General features: G+C 39.2%; 1 protein-coding gene across 1 annotated transcript in view; it reads left to right on the top strand.

Moving 5' to 3' along the window:
• Positions 1–1,758: 1,758 nt before the first annotated feature.
• The window catches only part of thsd7aa (thrombospondin, type I, domain containing 7Aa), a 129,034-nt gene continuing 111,081 nt past the window's right edge, over positions 1,759–19,711 (top strand). Inside the window, exon 1 of the mRNA XM_079877811.1 lies at positions 1,759–2,245. Coding sequence (XP_079733937.1) covers positions 2,098–2,245 — 148 coding nt within the window. The 5' untranslated portion in view covers positions 1,759–2,097. The remainder of the gene's footprint in view (positions 2,246–19,711) is intronic.

Below are 19,711 nucleotides of genomic sequence, written 5' to 3'. Positions count from 1 at the left end.
GAAGAATTCCAGATTTTCAATGTGATCTGAGATTTTGGACCCCATTGTATATAAAAATATAAATGATAGAATTCACATATAAATGAAGAAACAGTTTTAATAATTGTCTCATTACCAAACAAACACATAATTTGTACTTGATTTCAGATACGCCTAGTGCACATTCGTTATTTTAACGGCCAGGTATTCTGCGCAGTCATTCCCTCACATCTTTTTTGATGCATTGTGATTGTATATGAAGTTGACATTATAGGCTTTCATTTTGGCCCCATGCCAGATTATTGAATGAGTGTGGGTGTGTGTGTGGGGTGGGGTATTGGGCAGGAGCCGGTCAGAGTGCTTGCTGTCTGTTAATGCTACAGCTTGGCTAATTTGTTCCATGGTTTGCTCTCTGTGTTGGTTAGCAGGGGGTGAGCATTGTCCTTCATTACCCTAATCACTGTGAAATAACTCCAACGGACATTATCCAGACCTGAATATAAGGGGGAGTGCATATCACACATTAGGAACTGCTGTGTTCAGAAAGAAAGAGAGGTCTAGCTAAATCATTTATTTTTGCTTGCATTGTAGAAAATTATAATAAGCTTAAATAAGATAATATCTAGCCTTTTATATTTACGCAATTTAACACTAATGTTTACTTAGCTAAAACATGTATCCTCATGTAAACATTGTAAACCAACTGGCCTATTCATATTTTTGCTCATTAGCATTGTAAACACTTTTAACTGTCATTCACACTTCACTGGCAGCGTATTCAGTGTGGTGCTATTCATGTTGGTTTATGTTTCAATGTCAAAACTGAGAAAAATCTAATGATTTCAAAATAGCATGTGTGCCAACACAATTTTGTTGCATTTTGTTTCTCGTGTATGTGCATTCATTAGCTTCACCTCCAGTTATTGCACTTCTTGACCTTTTTATAAAGTATGATGTGTAAGTCACATTTGTGTGGGATAAATACAGTTGGAAATGGAAAGCTTACCATTGTCTTTTTCGCCTATCATTTCATTGTTACTGTGTGTTAATAATAAAGTAGGCATATTCAGATGGAGGGTTCATCTTTTTAAATCTCTCTATAAAACTGTTTAACTGTTCCCTGAATTTGGTCAGCTTAGATTGACGACCTAGACTCCTAACATTTATGGAAAGGTGTGATTCCCTAGTCTGTTTTTGTAATGACTGTGGAGACAGTATCTCATAACGCTCATAACACAGCACCCCTTCTATGGTTTGAATATCATCAAGGTCAGAGTGAGCTCACATTAATCATTCATGAGGGGTTTTACTACACTCATTCGGTTGTTTTTTTGCCATTCTCTCTCTTTCTCTCTCACTCTCACTATCCCTCCCATCAGATTCAGACCCCCTCCCTTCACCTTTTCCCTTTTTCTCACTTCACTTTCACACTCACAGCGATATCTTTCCTTTGCATCTCTTTATAGCTTTTGGTCCCAGCTGGTGCAAGTGACTGGTGTATCTGCTTCTAGCAATCAATCCTAAATCAACACACACCAAAATAATGCATGTGCTTCTTACCTCAACCCCCTGCACCTACCCCAGTTCTCTTTTGTGTGAAGAATAGTGCAACCCTTGATAGTGGGGCAATGTGATAAGAGAGAGTGATTGCAGGTGGATTCTGGATTAGTAAAGGAGAGCGAGACTGTATGAGTGAGTGCGAGCAAGGGAGAAAAAGAGAGAGGAGGGGGGAATGGGAGGTGCTGTATCAGCCAGGCTGAGCCAGGACGCAGTTGCCGCACAAGCAGCGCGCTGAGCTGAGGGGTCTATTGTTCCTCTGGCTTTTTTTATTTTTTCTCCTTCACTCAGTCCTCATTCTTCTCCACTGACCCAGAGAACACAGTGAAGAAGAAAGAAAAGGAGGGAAAATAGAGGAGTTAGAAGAGAAAGAGAGAGACAAGTGGATTACCCTTTCCTGGAGGAACCGCGTGCAGAAGAGTGAGAGGGACAATAGCAGGCACACTTTCCCCTGTGCCGCATCTTCTTGTGCTTACATCTCCTGCTGAGTGTGTGTGTGTATCGTGCAGGTCTGTTTGGCCAGACTTGAGCCGTGTGGATCTATCTGGCCGGGCTGAAGCCATGGGGCTGGCCAGCAGGGCGACAGGGAGAGGGGTCACTTCAGCAGGGGCTCTTGCTTCCCTCTTCAGAGTAGCTCTGCTCTTTTTTGGGATTTGGGATGTCCAGACGCAAACAGTCAACACAAAACCCACTTACATCTGGCAAACAGGTATGGCTGTTTTATCTAAGCACAAGTCTATGCTTAAAATGTTTAACATTGGTTAGTGTGGTTTGTTTTGTTCAGAGACAGGTTTGTGATGAGAAATAGATGCTGACTTCATGCCAGAGTCGGAATTAGATGTCCCAGTGAACGTACATTAATTGGATGTTACTTGTATTAGGCAACAGTATTTCCGTGTGTATTCAGTTTAAAGACATTTTATCTGTAAGTCCTGCCGCTTGGTTCTTGTAAGAGCTGTGAGAATATTTAAGTCCGTACTGTTGCTGAAGAGTGCTTGATATTCAGAATGTGTGGGATGGTCTTCGATTCACTAGTAACCCTCCAACACACTTTTACGAGATGTGTAGCCCCCATGGTACATCCTGAAAGATAAGAGGCATGGCTGATTCTTTAAAGAAAACTTGTACTTGATTAGTATGATTGTGCAATAATTAAGCACACGCTTTCTAAAAGCAGCATGGTCAGAAATGTGTGAAATGACTGTGATGCCCCAAGAACAGTACTTAGTAGGTGAATATTGGAGATATTATAAGTACTTGTAGTGTCATGCTCTGGTTTAGATATGTGTTTGGTGGAATGTAAAGCAATTGTAGGTAATGTGAGTGTTGTCTGGTTTTGGGGTGCTGTCTCTACACCTATTAGGGGTGCTAATTTGCCATGTATGGGACATCACCGGCAGTGGAAGTGGGGGGATGGAATAAGCTGAAGGGGGTGAGTCTGTTTCGGGTGCATGTTTGGATGGGGAGGGGTAGGGCTTACTGGGAGGCTGAAATGGTTCCTCTGGACTGGCCACAGATCAATGGGCCATTTGGCCAGAGTCTCAGGCAAGGATGGATGCTCTGGATCAATGAAGAGGGTGCAATGGGGCCACTGGTGTCCTGCTGGAGTTGATCAATGCACAGCTTCATGGCTGGACAGGTTTGGAATCATGCAGGATCAATGGTGAATTCTGAACTCTCTGGTCTAACTCAGAAGGAGCCTGCTTAATATGTGTGGTGCAAATCCTTTGAATTAGGTGGTCAATGGATCAGTGGTTTCAAGAAATGGGTGTAGGTTATTTTATGAAGAGACTATAAAACATCTACTGTTTATTTGACAACTCAAATGATGTGAGAGTTCAAGGAGAGTTGGTACATTTTAATGTTGTTCTGTCTGGCATAGTGGCTGTTTCTTTTCTTATACTGCATCTTTACTTTGCTTGACTTCTGTTAGTGTATAATGGTTGTAGAGGTGCCGGGAATATTGTGGTAGTGTGGTACAATATCCTGCCCCCACTACTGTCACTGAGTGCAGGAGATTAAACATGGGGTGAGGGAGGACAAGCAGATTGGCTGAAGCAAGTTAACCTACATACAGCAGAGCCTTGCTTTTGGATTTCCCATAAATACACACATGGTAATTTCTAGAGGTAAACCCAAGTGTTTGGTAAGCACTTAACCTCAGAACCTCAAGCAAGGCCAGTTAAGCAAACCTCAAGCTTTTGTGGAAACAGGCAAATCCATCTATTCCAGGTGTGGTTGTTTTCCTGCGATTCATTCAGTATTTTAGTGTTTTTATCTGTGGGGACATGAGGCCAAAGCAAGAGACTAGTGCAACAGTGTTAGCCAATCTGCACGGCTCATATGGGAACAAATTATTTTTTTAATGGCAGTATGCATCAGTACAGAGGCTGATGCTCACCAGTCAGCAGCTAGTTTATTGTAGAACATTTCCCATAGTTCCCCTTGAATGAATCTGGATGGAGAAGGGTAGGAGAAGAAAATTTGTTCTCTGACAGCACTTTTGACACCTTTATCATTATGCTGAACAACATTTCTTATTTAATTAGATTCAATAATGTTTTCCTAATTTGAGATAAACACCTTGATACATACAGTGTCATGACAACTCACTGTAACGTTCAGTTCTCAAAACGTCCTCCCGACAAAAGTGACTTGTGCTGTTTTTTACCAAGTTTGATTTTTTTTGCTTTTTTTTTCATGTAAATTAATACATAAACACTAATCATGGCCATCTATGTTTAAATATCAATGACCTATTGGTTGGCCAGCAGGTCTGCTCATTTCACATGCAATGGGGCATTTCTAAAAGGCACAACAGCAAGATACTCTCAGATTTGAATAAAACCTGCAGGCTGTCAATAAGCTATAATTTATCTCAGTCCTGAAATATTTGACAGTGCAGTTTGTTTTTACATGTCCCTGCTTTCAGGGCTGTGAGGCTGTATTTGAAGGCTCTAGGGAATCGTCTAGCCTAGTTTATTGCCGTGTATCTTCCAATATTACACTGTAAACAGTACCCCTTTTTAACACCATTGCATTTGTGAGGGGCATTTTGGGATCTTGACTTCATTCTGCAGAGTTTATTGCAAACAGTCTCGAGTTTCTGTGCTGTTCTGTACAATGTTTCATTTAACTATATTGCTTTCACTTCCAGGGGTTTACCTCTGTATGACCGTCACTCTCCAGGGCCTCTATGTGGGCCATTCCCTGCCCTACAGCTGCCTGAGATAACACATACACACTGATCTTAATCGACAGGGCTGAACTCTCTCCCTGGTCAGCATTGTGCTTGGTGGTGGCGTAAATGTGGGAGGAAGCTATTGAGTCTGGCAGGACCCTTCCCCCTTTTACCCCACCCACCCAGTCCAGCAGATGAGATGCCTTTTATTCCATCAAAAAGTGTGAATATGTCTTTACGGCCCCACTCACTAATGTCCACCCTTCTGTTTCCATCTTTCAGCACCTTTCACCTTTCCCTTCAGCATCCTTTTCTTTAGGTTGGCCTTTGACCCTGTGGTTAAAAGGGTCTTACGGGGGCATGTCAGTGCGGGAGAACATAGGGGATCTATTGGTGGCTAAGGGCCAAGTGTCAAGCGGTTAATTCAAACATTTTCACTCAGCCAGACTTCAATTCCAAAGACACCACCTGAGGACTGCACAACAAGACTCTCTTTAGATTCTGGATCCCAGGGAAAACGCATCCATGTGCTTCCTCAGTGTGCTCCAAAATGGCTAATCATGGAGAAAAATAGAGGAGGAAAAACATATGGAAGTGTGCAAACATTCCCTAGGTGATCAAGCTGTAATTATGCCCATCCATCAGCCTGAATTGTGCCGTGGAGCCAGAGTTAGAACCAACCATTATGAGAAGGGATGAATTGGATTTTTCTTTCGGATTCATCAAGTGCCAAATTGCTGCTGCTTGTCTGGGTACTTTACTTGAGTATGGTCCAGCTGCTCACAACAACCTGCCTGACAAGTGCCGCCCACATGGAATAGTCTCACACAAGAGCCTCGTCACAGCCGCTTTAGCTGTCTTTTAGTTTTTTGTGTCATCATTTTCAACGCTTCTCTTCTTTAATTGTTTGTCAAAGTTCTCAGCCTTACCGGTTTGCGCTAGGTCACCTCCTCCCTCTGCCGTTTGTTGCTCTTAGGTTAGCATCTGTGTGCTCCCTTGCTTCTTTCTTTTTCTTTCGTCCTGAAAAGCAAGGGGAGAATCTTGATGAATGCTTGCCAAAAGATGACAAAAGACAGACTGACAACATGATTTGTTCCACTTGCCCCCTTCTCTCTTTTCCTTTTCTTTTGCTCACACATGCACGCATGCACTCGCGCACCTCATTAGTTTGCTAAGAATGGATTGCCGCCTGCCTGTGAGTGGGGGAACGGTTGTAATTACCTGGGTGTGTGGCGCAAACCCTTTTTTCACATCTAAAGACAGAAGATGCTGAGAAGGCAGCTTCTGCTTTTTTTTTCACTGACAAATTTCTATTCCTCAGACATTGCATTTATTTAGATAGTCTGTAACACCAAAGAAATTGATGATTTCAAAAATTTGCTTATTACTGCCTACAGATTTCAGACTACAGTCAGATAAGCTTGTAACTGATGACAGTACTAAATACATTAACGGAACATCACAGTGTGTTCCTGAAGTTTTTCCCCTCTCTCTCAATCACTACAGCTCACGTTCCGGCAAGAAGGCTGCTTAGCTTTCCTGAAACGTGCAAACGTGCAAAGGGATTGCCCTCATTATGCTAAACCGCTTTATACCAACACCTGAGTCATACACTTCCTATCCAATGCCTCCTAGAAGGCATTTCTACAAGTAATTTTACAAAAAGAGCCAATTTGTGTCTTTATTCTCCCACCCATGATGTCAAATACACATTTGCACTATGAAAATATTTCCTATTGAGAAAAGTTTGAGAGTGTGAGGTTGTTTACAGTGTGAATGCCACTTGCATCCCTTACTTTTTTCTCTTTGTCTTTTCTGTTATGTCGTAGACACACACTTGAGTGCCAAGCTTGTCTGTGAGGAGCTGAGCCGAGCAGTGCCATACTTTATTGCGTAGCGACTATTGTGATGGAGATATAAATAGCAGACAGGTTGAGCCAGGCAGCAGCTGAGCTCCAGCTCTAGATCCATGCTACAGACACTAATGGGAGAGAACCTGGAGGAGGTGGGAGTGAAAAATGGAGAATAAACAAGAACAACAGACTGTTTGTCATCTTAGTTGATTCTTTAGTGGTTCTCTAAATTTTCACAGTGCTTGGGTAAACGCATTTGCGCAGATGATTGCTGTCTCGCACACAATGAAACACCTGCAGATTTTGGCATGGCTGGCACAATTTGGCACTGTAGCATAAGCTAAATGATGCCTCTCTGATAGGTTTAGTCTGATTATAGTAGCAAAAAAAACTAATTCATATGAATGAATGAGAATTTCTTCATTAACAATATTTACACACCCATTTACGATGAATCAACACATCCACAATATAATCCATATATATAAACATGTTCTCAACCTCATTATAGAAATTTTGCTCCTGTGGTCTTGCATCCATGTTTGTAATTAGCAGAAGTATATTTCTGCCTGGTTCGACGTTGGTTAGGGCATAAATGTGGGGATTTCCTCTCTCTAATCAGCTAGCCGTAATCTGACTTGACCTTTTTGAACCCAAGAAGCATTGAGATCAAATGTCAAGTTGAAGGATGTTCAGGAGAAGTATATAGCTAGCTACAGTATCTATATGGAAATTGTAAGTGTTGAAGAGCCATATCTATCTCAAAAGCCTCAGCATCCCTTGAATGTGAAATGAACCAAATTCTACCTAAATTGACTGATCATTCTAGAATTGTGGGACATTTGTGAAGGCTCGCATTATTACAACTCTTTATTTTTCAATTGCAATCAAGTCTTTAGAAGAATTAAGAAGAAAGAAGAATGAAAAAATCAAATGCAAGACACATTGGCAGAAGTAGCAGTATGTTGATGTGGAAAGGTTAGCATCTCTCAAATGGCAACATGTCAAATATCCGTTTATTCTGCCGCCCACTCAACACTTATTTTCACATCCACACACTTCCATTCTTATTTTCACCTCCTTTGCTAAAACATGCACAGCTGTCGTTTATAGTGGGGGTAGGTGGGACATGTCCCTTTGCCATCACTTTTTATCAAGGCCGATTTTGTCCCCACTACTTTATGAAATTGCTTGCAACATTGATTTATCTGACACAAAAGAAGCATTTTCATTTGTTGAGTTTCCAGTAATTTGTGCACTTTTTTATTTTTTTATTTTTTTTTATCAGTGGTAGAAAGTTGCAGTGTTTTCACGTACAAACACATACCCAGTTCACTCTATTTTTCTTCCACAGCCATCACAAAACAAAATGTAAACAAAGGTATCCTTATTCATAATGCACATCCATTGGCATTCAGCTGTAATTTGGGTTAAAAAAAAAAGTAAGTTATATTATATTATATTATATTAGAGTGAATTACATGCTGGAATCCTTTATGCTCACATTTGGTAGTTAAGGGCTGGTCAATGAATGTCTCCTAATTCAATTCTGCGGTTGAAATTTAAGAAATGCTTACAGGTGGATCTCCGTCTGAATATTGTGGAATCTATTTATTTTTTTATTTTTTTTTAGTAGTGATGTTTTAATAATCCAGTGGAGATTTGTCTGTTTGCTCTTCTGTTGGGAGCTTAAAATAGATCATTTCTGGGAAATGAAAGCGAGAAGACAAACATTGGTGAAAAGGGAGAGAACATTTTATCCATGTCATTTTTCATGGCCAGGTCTGCAGGGCTTACTGTAAGTGAGTTACCAGGGACCCTCAATTCATCATAGTTACGCCGAGCGCTCAGCCATACTCCCTGATGGAACTGCCCCCCGACTTCCATTTTCCCACAATGCACCATTACACAGTGCCTGTACCTCGTTTGCTTCATTGCTTGTTTTGTATTCAGTGGTTGAAAGTGTCCTGAAAGTGAATCTCTCTAATGTGAAATTATGTAAAATGATTCATGAGACCAGTGTTATGATTGTGTGAGGCTGTCAGCTTCAAACAAGATACTTGAGTACAACTTGAGGATCTTGAGACTGCAATTTCAAGTGTTCAGAATACTTCACTGAGAATAATATCGCATCAGTCAGATTGACTATGCAAGCTTCTCCATGTAATGCAGTCAGTATGTGTATGTGTATGAGTCTTGACAAGTAAATTTGCTGGAAAATTGGCTGAAAATGTCTGTTATTGTTTCGAAATGATTCATTTATTGAGATTTCACAGTAATCCACCAACTCCTGTTCTTTATGCATGTCGTGCCAATGCTTTCACACACACACACACACACACACACACTGCTTTTGTGTGGATAAAATGTTTAAATTGGATAATAAATATAATGTTAAATCTCGAAAGAATTAAAAATATTTCATATTTAAAGTGCGGGAGATGAAGGAAATGTGACAGAGAAAAAGAGACTGTTTACAGTAATCTAAATGGCAAGGCTTAGACTAAGTCCAGCATTACTCATACTGTATGTGGATGCTTGATGGATTATAGATTAGATTTATAGATAAAAAAAATATTTAAAAAACTTATTTAGTGCATCCTAAGAAGATTTGTAAATTATAGCCTATTGAACCATGCCCTTAATGTATACTCCGTTTGCATTGCATATCACTATGCATTTAATATTACTGAAAACGGTCATGTCTATACGAGGAGTCAGTGTGTAATTTAGCATTTTCCCATAAGGCGTGCATTGATCTTTCCATAATATTCTCATAATCTAGTTATAGAGCATTGTGTATGATGCTATTTGGGATTGTTTACAATGTCCAATGCCTCATCCACAGCTGTGGCAGCAAACAGACCCGCCCATTGATGATTCATAATCATCATTTTCCTGTTAAATATGCTTAACTGGAGTGTTTACATACCATTTTATAGTGCGACCAGCAAAAAACAAGTGTTTTATTCAAAAATATATTTTTGTTTTTGTTTCTACTGTTAACTAATCACAAAATCCTCTATGTCCTGTCAAACACATAGCAGGGTACATTTCTCTAGTGTGCCAGTTCTTAAAGGACAAGTTCGGTATTTTACACTTAAAGCCCTGTTTACAGATCGTTTCTGATGAAATAGAACGGTTGAGATAAAAATGTGGACACATGCTGCTGTCCCGAGAATTTTAGGTTTATTTCGCTTCTCCCCCCGACCTACACAATGGCAGCCTATGGGCACTGGAACAATCCTTCCTAAAACGCATTAAACTTTCGATTACAAAGACGTGAAACTCACCGAGTGGTCAGGGGTATTCACTGATATGCTCACACAAAAATCGCTGCAAAAGATGCTTTCCAACAGGTTTTATCGTAGTTTTTGTCCAACTCCATTGACTTGAATTGGATGGGCTGTGTGCGGTACGGTATTACTCCGCCGCTTCTTCTTCTGCTTCTTCTGTGTATTCAATGAAATGCCAGCGGTTTGCTTGTAATTGGCAAAGGTGCATTATCGCCACCAACTGGGCTGGAGTGTTTATTATTCAAGCTCTCAACGGAAGAATCTACGGGTGTGAGACGTTTGGAAAAATAGGTCCACAGTTTTACAACGAATGGTAAAACACCTGTTGGAAAGCATCTTTTGCAGCGATTTTTTTGTGAGCATATCATTGAACACCCCTGACCACTCGGTGAGTTTCACGTCTTTGTAAACGAAAGTTTAATGCGTTTTATGAAGGATTGTTCCAGTGCCCATAGGCTGCCATTGTGTAGGTGGGGGGGAAAGCGAAATAAACCTAAAATTCTCGGGACAGCAGCATGTGTCCACATTTTAATCTTAACCGTTCTATTTCATCAGAAACGATCTGTAAACAGGGCTTTAAGTGTAAAATACCGAACTTGTCCTTTAAATTTTATTTGTGGCATCGACATCAAACACAAGCTTGAATGAGGTTTGAAAGCTAGCACGCTGGAGAAAGGTGCCCTGCTACATTGCTAACAGGCTAGTCAGCATCTTTCTCCAATGAACAACATATCTCTGCATATTGCGGTTTTATATCATTCAAATTAGATTATATTCACTGTATTGTTCCAAATGTGATATCTAAAGATTTCAGAGGGTTGATGAACGTTTTGATGGTGAAATTTTCCATATAAAACCGAACTGCCAATGACCAAACACATGTGCGTACATATGATGGTATTTTTACCAGCTGGTGAGACCAGTTTATGAAGAGTTTATAAAATGTGTAAAGAAGTCAAAACAGATGCAAACACAAATGAAGGTCTGCTGCAAGGAGACGCCATTTCCGACACCTGTACCAAACTGTAAGGGGCAACGTAACTCCTAACTAAAAAAAAAAAAACAGGTATGCTTGAGCATGCTGTCCATTTTAGGGTCGCATCTTTTGACATTGCGTCCTGTTTTTAGTTTGTTTAGATGTCTTTGGTCTGTGTTGAGAACTGCTCCAGTGTTTGTTTGAAAGCAGACCGAGACCCCTAAAAAGGTGGACCGCACTAACAGCAATAGCACCAGAGTTTGTTTCAATCGAACCAAACATGCCAAGTGTGAACACAACCTTTAGTAGTGACTTATTGAATTTCATTTTATTTTGTATACACATTTTCTTTGAATCAGAGTAAAATAGAGCGGAAACAGTTTCGTACAGGACTGTATTATTAGTCTAAGTGACACAATTTTACTAATAACTCTTTCAAATGTGTAGCTACTGTCATCGTAGGGCAGCGCCATGCACCTTCTCCATCTGTTTCATTCATCCCCTTCTTTTTTGCTGTCCTCTGCAGACATCTGCCTTTCGACTCCATTTCCCCACCCGTCCTTCTGCAATCACCCCCTATTCCATATTGGATGTTGTTTTCCTGCAGATGTTGTCTGGAGAAGTTTCCAAGAAACTACTGATCTGAGACATGTTTCTGTGTCAGTTGTCAACGAGGTGATGGAGCGGGTTTAATGAAAACTGATGTTCTTCTGACTCCACTGTTCTTAATATAGAAATGCAGGGTATAGCCTATGTGTGGTGTACCAATGGAGGTTGACGCCCCTCTGCCAAGGTGATTCATTCTAGTTGTACAGTTTTACTGCCCAGTTGATTGTTTTACGGTCAGGACTGGGAAATGGAAAGTCACCATGGGCTATACAGTCTTCAAAGTGCTGTGGTTTGTTATCTATTGAATGTCCTATAGTAGGCAAACATGACAAAGGTAATCGTTTTGCATTATTTTCTCTCATGCTCTTTGAACTAAAGAGTGATCGTATGTCATTTGGGGTTTGTGTTCTTTAGCAGATCAGTCAGTGAGATGTATCACTGTACACACTGAAATGTCAGGCATTTTTATAACTGAATTACATTTGTTGAATGAAATTTGTTATCAAGCTCTTTTTCCCGAGAGTAAAATCAGTCATGCATGCAAGCGAGTTGTCTTCACTCCATTCAAGAGCTTGATTGCTCAACTGTGTGTTCTACTCCCTCCACACTTCCACCGGATGAGCCTCTCCAGATCTGATCATCAGCATTCAAGAAGCGTTTCTGTGTGATTAGATTTAAGCCACATTACACAGTGACAGTTTTGAAGAGTCACACAATCTCTCAAAAAGAGAATTGTGAATGTATTAATGCTGTGCTGGTCGACATGGCAGTCCTCTTGGCTTTGGCTATAGTTTTTGATAATATTTTTTGGATACCTATCCCAAGTGCCATTTGAGCTATGATTGATTTATTCTGTGAGTTAAAGGGTCTAATAGTAAAATGGGGTACGAGTTTGTGAGTAGGGATTTTCAGCCCCAAATGTGGCAACCTTACGATAAAGAAAACAGCTCTTTGGTATGACTGATATGAGTTTAACATATCAATGTAACATGATATATTATTACACAATAACACATTTTAAATAAAAAAAGTACTATTAAATACAATTAATTTTGTTAGAGGGCAAACTTTTTAATGTGTAAATTACACCTTCTATTCTATCTGGAAAAGACAACAGTTATTTGTCTGACAGCATTTGTTGTTGTCGTTGTCGTTTTTTTTATTACTTATTTTTTTATTCTCTAGGTTCTTGTCCCAGATTTGCACACCTGAGGTGGAGTTGCGGTTTTGTGGATTTGTAGATGTGTGATGGTGGTATTGTGTATCTGTGAGTTCAAAAGACTGAGACACTCACAAGACCCCCAACCCCCCCTGGTTCAAAATCAACGCAGGATTGTCTCAAAAAAGTAAAATGAACAAAGAAACATACAAATGCTAACAAATTCAAGATACGATTGCTAAAAAGTACTTGAATGAGATCTTGTGTTTTATATAACATAGGATATAATTAAGCAATATCACAAGAGCAAGAGAGCTGTTTTCACGAATATGAACATGATTGCAAACGTGATATTGATTTTATATAAACGTTCAATAAACAAGAAGTTAATATTACGTGACTTACATTTTAGACATTTTTAGACAAGTTTTTGCAACACAAAGATGAATTTTATTGTTCGTGATTTGACTGGTAACAGCTTTATATAGTGTCTTATTATTCAAAATGTATTTATTGATTAAATATAAGACATTTCTCAGACAGTAGACAAGGATATTTTAGATGATTTTGAGGAGTGCTGGTCTGTTCTTGGTCTTGATTCGGTCTCATCGTGACTTGGTTTTGTCTTGGTCCCAACCCCACAAAGTCTTGGTCTTGTCTTGGTCTCAACACACTCTGTTCTTGGTCTCGACTTAGTCTCGGCTTAGGTGGTCTTGACTACAACACTAGCTCTTTGTGTTTTTTTGTTTTTTTTTGCTCATGATTTTGCAAAACAAATTATTGAAAAAAACGGAAGCGCTTCGAAACAAGTTATAGACACGCTTGTTGGAAAAGAACATCGCAGTGTAATACAGATGGTTGAATTAGCAGTTATGTGGATTGTAACGCTATTTTAGTCAGACCACTTCACGACAGAACATGGACAAAATAATAAAAATGCTTGTTATAAATGTTTTGTACATAGAGCGAGCAATCAGTAGAGAGAAGTGGAGCGTGCTCACTTAACACCCATCATCCAGTGCGGCGGGAGAGTTTGTGCGTGAGTGATGAAGTGTTCGTCACTCTCATTACAGTGGGACAGAATAACACAGCCTTTCTGTTTGCCTTCGGTTCTCTCCTTGTCACCGACTGCAATTCCAGCTGTCCTTCATTTTAATGGAATGGCACGGACAGCCCAAGAAAAATGAAATCTACATGTCTACATACTTGATCAGATTTCTCATTGTGAAAGCAGCCCATGCAGAATCTAAAGAAAAAATCAAACAAGCTTGAAACAAACAAGTAGACAACCTTAGCTCAATCAGCCATCCGTTTCTTTCCTTTTGAAGTTCAGCCTCATTAAAAAAGGAAATAAACAAAATGAGCCAGGGGAACAAAAAACTGTGCAGCATCAGCAGAACTCATAGTCTGACTGGACCAGATTCAGTTTGGAGTTTTCATTTAAATGTAGGGTAGGCAATTTTTTTTATAAACACTTTTTGTTATACTGGTTGAAACTCTCTTCACATCCTGATAGCAATCAATAAAATAAGTGGTCTTAATATTTAAAAAAAATACATATATCTTCTGTGGAAGTCTCAGGACCAAAAAAAAAATTGTCCAATGTATCATTTCATTCGATAAAATTGCAATGATAGGATGTCCTACCTGCTGTCAAACATCACACATCATTAGCACGTTTCATGAGGCTATGGAGAGTTGTAGACTCAAACAAACAGCAGCCGCCTTTTTACAGTTCCTTCTGAACCAAAACAACAAGCTTATGCTGCGTTCACGCCAAGGGCGTAGGTTTGATTTTGAAATTGGTGGGGACAGGGACATCCCCTGAATCTGTCATTAAAGGGACATTTCACCCAAAAATGAACATTCTGTCATCATTTACTCTCCCTCAAGTTGTTTTAAACCTGTATGAATTTCTTTATTCTTCTGAATACAAAAGAAGATATTTTGAAGAATGTCGGTGACCAGACAGTTGATGGACCCCATTGACTTCCATAATAGAAAAAAAAACCTCAATACTGGTTACCAACATTCTTCAAAATATCTTCTTTTGTGTTCAGCAGAAGAAAGAAATGCATACAGGTTTGAAACAACTTGGAGAGTAAATGATGACAGAATTTTCATTTAAAGGTGAACTTACAGAAATTAACTGTTGGCATATTTGTTTCACATCAATAATGTCCAGTTTGTCCTGTTGGACATGACACACAGCAATACTTGTGCCATTGTTCTGAGTCATGTTTTCAGTGTCCTAAGAGCAGGGTTTCAAGGGTTTCAACTTCATCAAACATTCCTCTCATTTCAACAAGACCAAGCAATGTTGTGTTTTTATGTTTTATGGGGACTTTTTACAGACATAATGATTTTATACTGTACAAACAGTATATTATATCCCCCTACACTAACACTGCCTTTCACAGAAAAATTTCTGCATTTTTACATTTTCAGCTGTTTTCCAAAAATAAATAAATAAATCCCCACAAGGACAAGTATTTTGGATATTGCCATCTTTGTGGTGACATTTTGTCCCGATAATGTAGTGTTACACACACACACTTAAGCATACACAATCTCTCTCTCTCTCTCTCTCTCTCTCTCTCTCTCTCTCTCTCTCTCTCTCTCTCTCTCTCTCTCTCTCTCTCTCTCTCTCTCTCTCTCTCTAACGATTGTCAAACTAACGATTGTTCGCCACTTATCCCGCGATTGTAATACAAAACTGATTTGTCCCGCATTTTTGTGCACAGAACTGTTGATTTCTCCCTATCTTACCGCATCTAGGTTTCCTTCGGAGGAGCATTATTTACCGCTTCACACCAGAGCCTCTCACAAGTTAGATAGAAAAAACAAAGCCAATGAGTTTAGCGATGTGTGTTAAGCAGGCGGGACTCAGATATATTAACCGTTTGTGTACCATGAATTGCGCATTTTTCTCAGAACGCTCTTGTAAGAGATTTTAATCTAAATAAGATGTTTCCTGATTAAATAAAATAAGACTAATACATAAAAACCACAAGACACAACCGGACAACAATGGTTATATATAAATATATTTTAAGTTTTGATCGGAATTATTGATAGGGACATATCAGTGTCACTGAATATTGGTAGGGACACGTCCCTAGCGTCCCTACTAAATTCTACGCCCCTGGTTCACGCCATGTCGTAACCATAATTATGAGATGGCAACCCGTGACATTCTACCTGGTGCTTTTTTTAGTCCTCAGACTCAAATTTATTAATTTCTATGTCAACACTGTCATTTCTATGTCAACAATATAGAGCCGAAATGAATCTGCAGCAGTCAGGTGGTACAAGTAAGAGCTCTGTAAGTTGTTGACGGTCATTATTATTGTAATGTTATTTGCTTTGAGACAGGAGGTAATTTGACGTCGTCTCTCGTGACTCTTTGCAGACTCATGCGTTTTGGAGGAGACGTGGCTTTGAAGACGCTCTGAAGGGAGGATGGGATCTAATGCTTTCAAAGCTAGTTTGCTATTGCTAGCCTCTCCGGAATTGCCTACCCTACCTTTAATGTGTGTGTGTAGGTGAAAGTCTGTGGTTGCTGTGTTGGAATGATCTGTGTAACAAGGATCACTGGCTCTTTAGGTCTTTCTTTTGATGAATGGCACAGTCCATTCTGTGCAACTCTAACCAGATATAAAGGTTATTCTCAGGGTTTCCTGTTAAAGCCAAGCCCTTTCCTTCCCAGCAATGAGTTTTTTTTCTTCTTCTTCTTTTTTAGTTTTTTTTAGTGTTGAACCACATTTAATGTATGTACCATTGATTGTCTTTTTATTCTAAGCAGCATTTATTGTCTTAGGTCTCTGGAATACACTGATATTGAAATTCTGGCATTTCAATTCATTCACCCAAAATTCTTTTCACCCACAGATGATTTTTTTTCTTTTTTTTTTTAAAGAAATTAAACCAATATGGTGCCAATAAATAGTGCAACCAACCATACTGTTAGTCATAATGAAAACAATACTTTTTGTGTGTGTGTGTGTGTGTGTGTGTGTGTGTGTGTGTGTGTGTGTGTGTGTGTGTGTGTGTGTGTGTGTGTGTGTGTGTGTGTGTGTGTGTGTGTGTGTGTGTGTGTGTGTGTGTGTGTGTGTATTATATGTAGATTTAAAATCTGTTGACAAATAGCAATTTTTTGTTGTTGTTGTTGTTTCTTACTGTACCACACTTTTCTTTCCTTCTCCTTGTCTAATTTTAAATGGTTGTGAATGGGGTATTTGTGTTTGTTTATGTGTGTTACAGTTGGCTCTATAGTGCCTATTATTTCCTGGTTTTTTTATTGGTGTTATACAAAGTACTTCACTTAAAATGCTGCCCCCTCCTCTTATCTACTTCAGATTTATAACTGAAGTGTCTGATTCATTAGTTGTTGATTGCATTTCTTTAAGCCTGAAAAAGACATTTTACTCTCGTGATCTAGTTAAGCAGCTGCATGAATGGTAACAAAAGCTTCTCAGTTTGACTTATAATTTATATACTTTTGCCGAGGTATTGTGCTGTTATTTAGTGTGTGGCTTCCCTTATTTGTCCCCTGTTCATCCGCTGTATACCCACGTGGCTTTGCTCTGAGAGGTCAAAGGAAATGTCAGCAGTGTGTGAGAAAGCCTCTACTATGTCCTCAAGGAAAGCGGTTTTAAAATCGGTTAGCATACTGTTTTGATTGCAGAATATAGCAATATAAATGATTATCACATATTAAGATTTTGAAGTGAAATGTTGAATGGAGAGTTGGAAAGTGTGTGTTACATTTGAAAATAACCATCTCACAGTCTCCACATGTGAGTGTGCTATTGGGGGTGGGTGGGTGTCAACTTTCTGAGGTTGGTTTTAGCTGTCATTCATCTCTGGCTGAAATTAAACCACCAGCTCCCCCACTGTATCCAACCACATCTAACCATGACCATCATCTCTGAGGAGCACTTAATGCATTGAGGGTAATTCTGGTTTGCCATGATAATTAGGTACAGACCTGGAAATAGCCAAACATAGTGTGGTTTGAGGTTTGCTAAAACCATCTCGGTTTATGTAAACTGAAAATGTGCTTGGTTATTGTGGTTCTTTAGCCATCATGATTTTAAGAGTTGCTGTTTTTAGAAATGGTTACCCACAACTATATTCAATGACAAAAATATCTATTGTAAAACTATACCATAAATTGCATCCAGTGGTGAAATGTGCCATCCAATCCAATCTCAGAAAGTCCTAGAACTTCAAACTGTGACATTTGCAGAGTTTTGCTTAGGCTCTGCTTGTGGCAAGAAGACTAATTTGAATGTCTTGTTGTGCTCTAGCATATGTGGTCTCAAGCGTAATCTAAGTACGGACCCCACAAGTTCCCAACAGCAATGAAAAATACATCACTAGAATTGAATTATCACCCAGTAAGCACCTTCTGACCATATGCACACAACTCACTCTGAGTGTGTTTGAAACCTCAGAGGAGAGCTGGGATTCTCTCTCTCTCTCTCTCTCTCTCTCTCTCTCTCTCTCTCTCTCTCTCTCTCTCTCTCTCTCTCTCTCTCTCTCTCTCTCTCTCTCTCTCTCTCTCTCTCTCTCTCTCTCTCTCTCTCTCTCTCTCTCTCTCTCTCTCTCTCTCTCTCTCTCTCTCTCAATTCTTTAGTGTGCAATATACACTGTAAAAGATAAATGTTGGTTTAACTTAAAAAATGTAAGTTACCTGGTTGACTTAGAATTTTGAGTTCATTGAAATAACAATTTTGAGTTAATACATAGGAGATTGGTTTAATCAACAGAATTTCAAAATATGTTATCTGAACCACATTAAATATCTAAGCTGACTTGACAAAAGAAAAAAAGTTGTGATAACAAATCATGATTTCTTTTTACAGTGTAGTTGAACACATCTCATTGAGACTTATACCAGAAATCATCCATCCATCCATCCATCCATTAAAATTATTATAACATATTATTAAAATAAATAGTTAAAATCGATATAGATATAGTTACTTTATATAGACAGAAATACAGATAGAGACCCGACTGAACACCTTTGGGAACTGGAACATTGACCTGCCCCATCGCCCAGCATCAGTGCCTCACTGACACTCTTATGTATGAATGGGAGCAAATCCCTGCATCCATGTTCCAACATCAAGTGGAATGTTTTGTTTTTTTCCAGAAGAGTGTTAGTTGTTCCGGCAACAAAGGGATAGATTGATGCCAATGGTTTTGAAATTAAATGTCTAACAAGTGCATACTTTTGTCCGTGCATTGTCTTTCTGTCTGGTCTTAAGCAATTAAATGCCATATAATTGCACCCGCGGATGTTAATTAGATAGAAACAGGAACGCAGAATAGCAGTGATTGAGAGAGACAAAAACAAGGTGATTATGAGAAACTCATTTGCATATTGAGGACATGCTATTGTATGTTTTAAAATGCTAGAGGATCCAGCACAGCGGATTGTCGGTGAAAAAGGCGAATATATGTACAGTACGCATGTATTTATTTATTCATTTGAGATTGTATGCTTCACCAGGAGATACCGAAACGTGATCTTGACTATTCATTTTGAAATTCTTTGTTTTATTGCCCTGTCTGCCACTTCCATTAGGGTCAGTGAACCATTGTAACTTGAGGCCACAGAAGCTATTTCCCTCTTCATGACATGAAATGACACTCCAGCATTAAATATTAACGTTGGTTATTTTCTGACTGTGACATTGGCCCCTTTAAAACCAATTTGTCAGAGCATGAGTTTGTTATTGAATCCTGATAATGTCAAAAAAAAAAAAAAAAAAAAAACTCAATGCAAAAAAGACATCTTGGAAACCCACTCTCGCCCATATAGAGATAGCAGGCCATCACGTTATACATTCATTGTGAGAAGAGATAAGGTAATCAGATGGAAAAAAAGCATTTGACTTGTCATGCTTGACAGTTTTTACATTATTGCTATTCAAACAGTCTTTTAATAAGAACAGAGTCCACCTTCCAGTAGACGGTGATGAAATGTCATGGATTTCTTGGCAGCTGTTTGCAATGTAAATTATCTCAAGCTTTTAAACATATTATGCTCACAACTGGCTTCTCAGTCTCTTCCTGGTTTTATTTGAA

Source organism: Squalius cephalus (genome assembly GCF_949319135.1).
Source record: "Squalius cephalus genome assembly, chromosome: 8".
Lineage (NCBI taxonomy): Eukaryota > Metazoa > Chordata > Actinopteri > Cypriniformes > Leuciscidae > Squalius > Squalius cephalus.
Note: the sequence above shows the minus strand (reverse complement) of the source record. Positions and strands in the feature narration are given on the sequence as shown.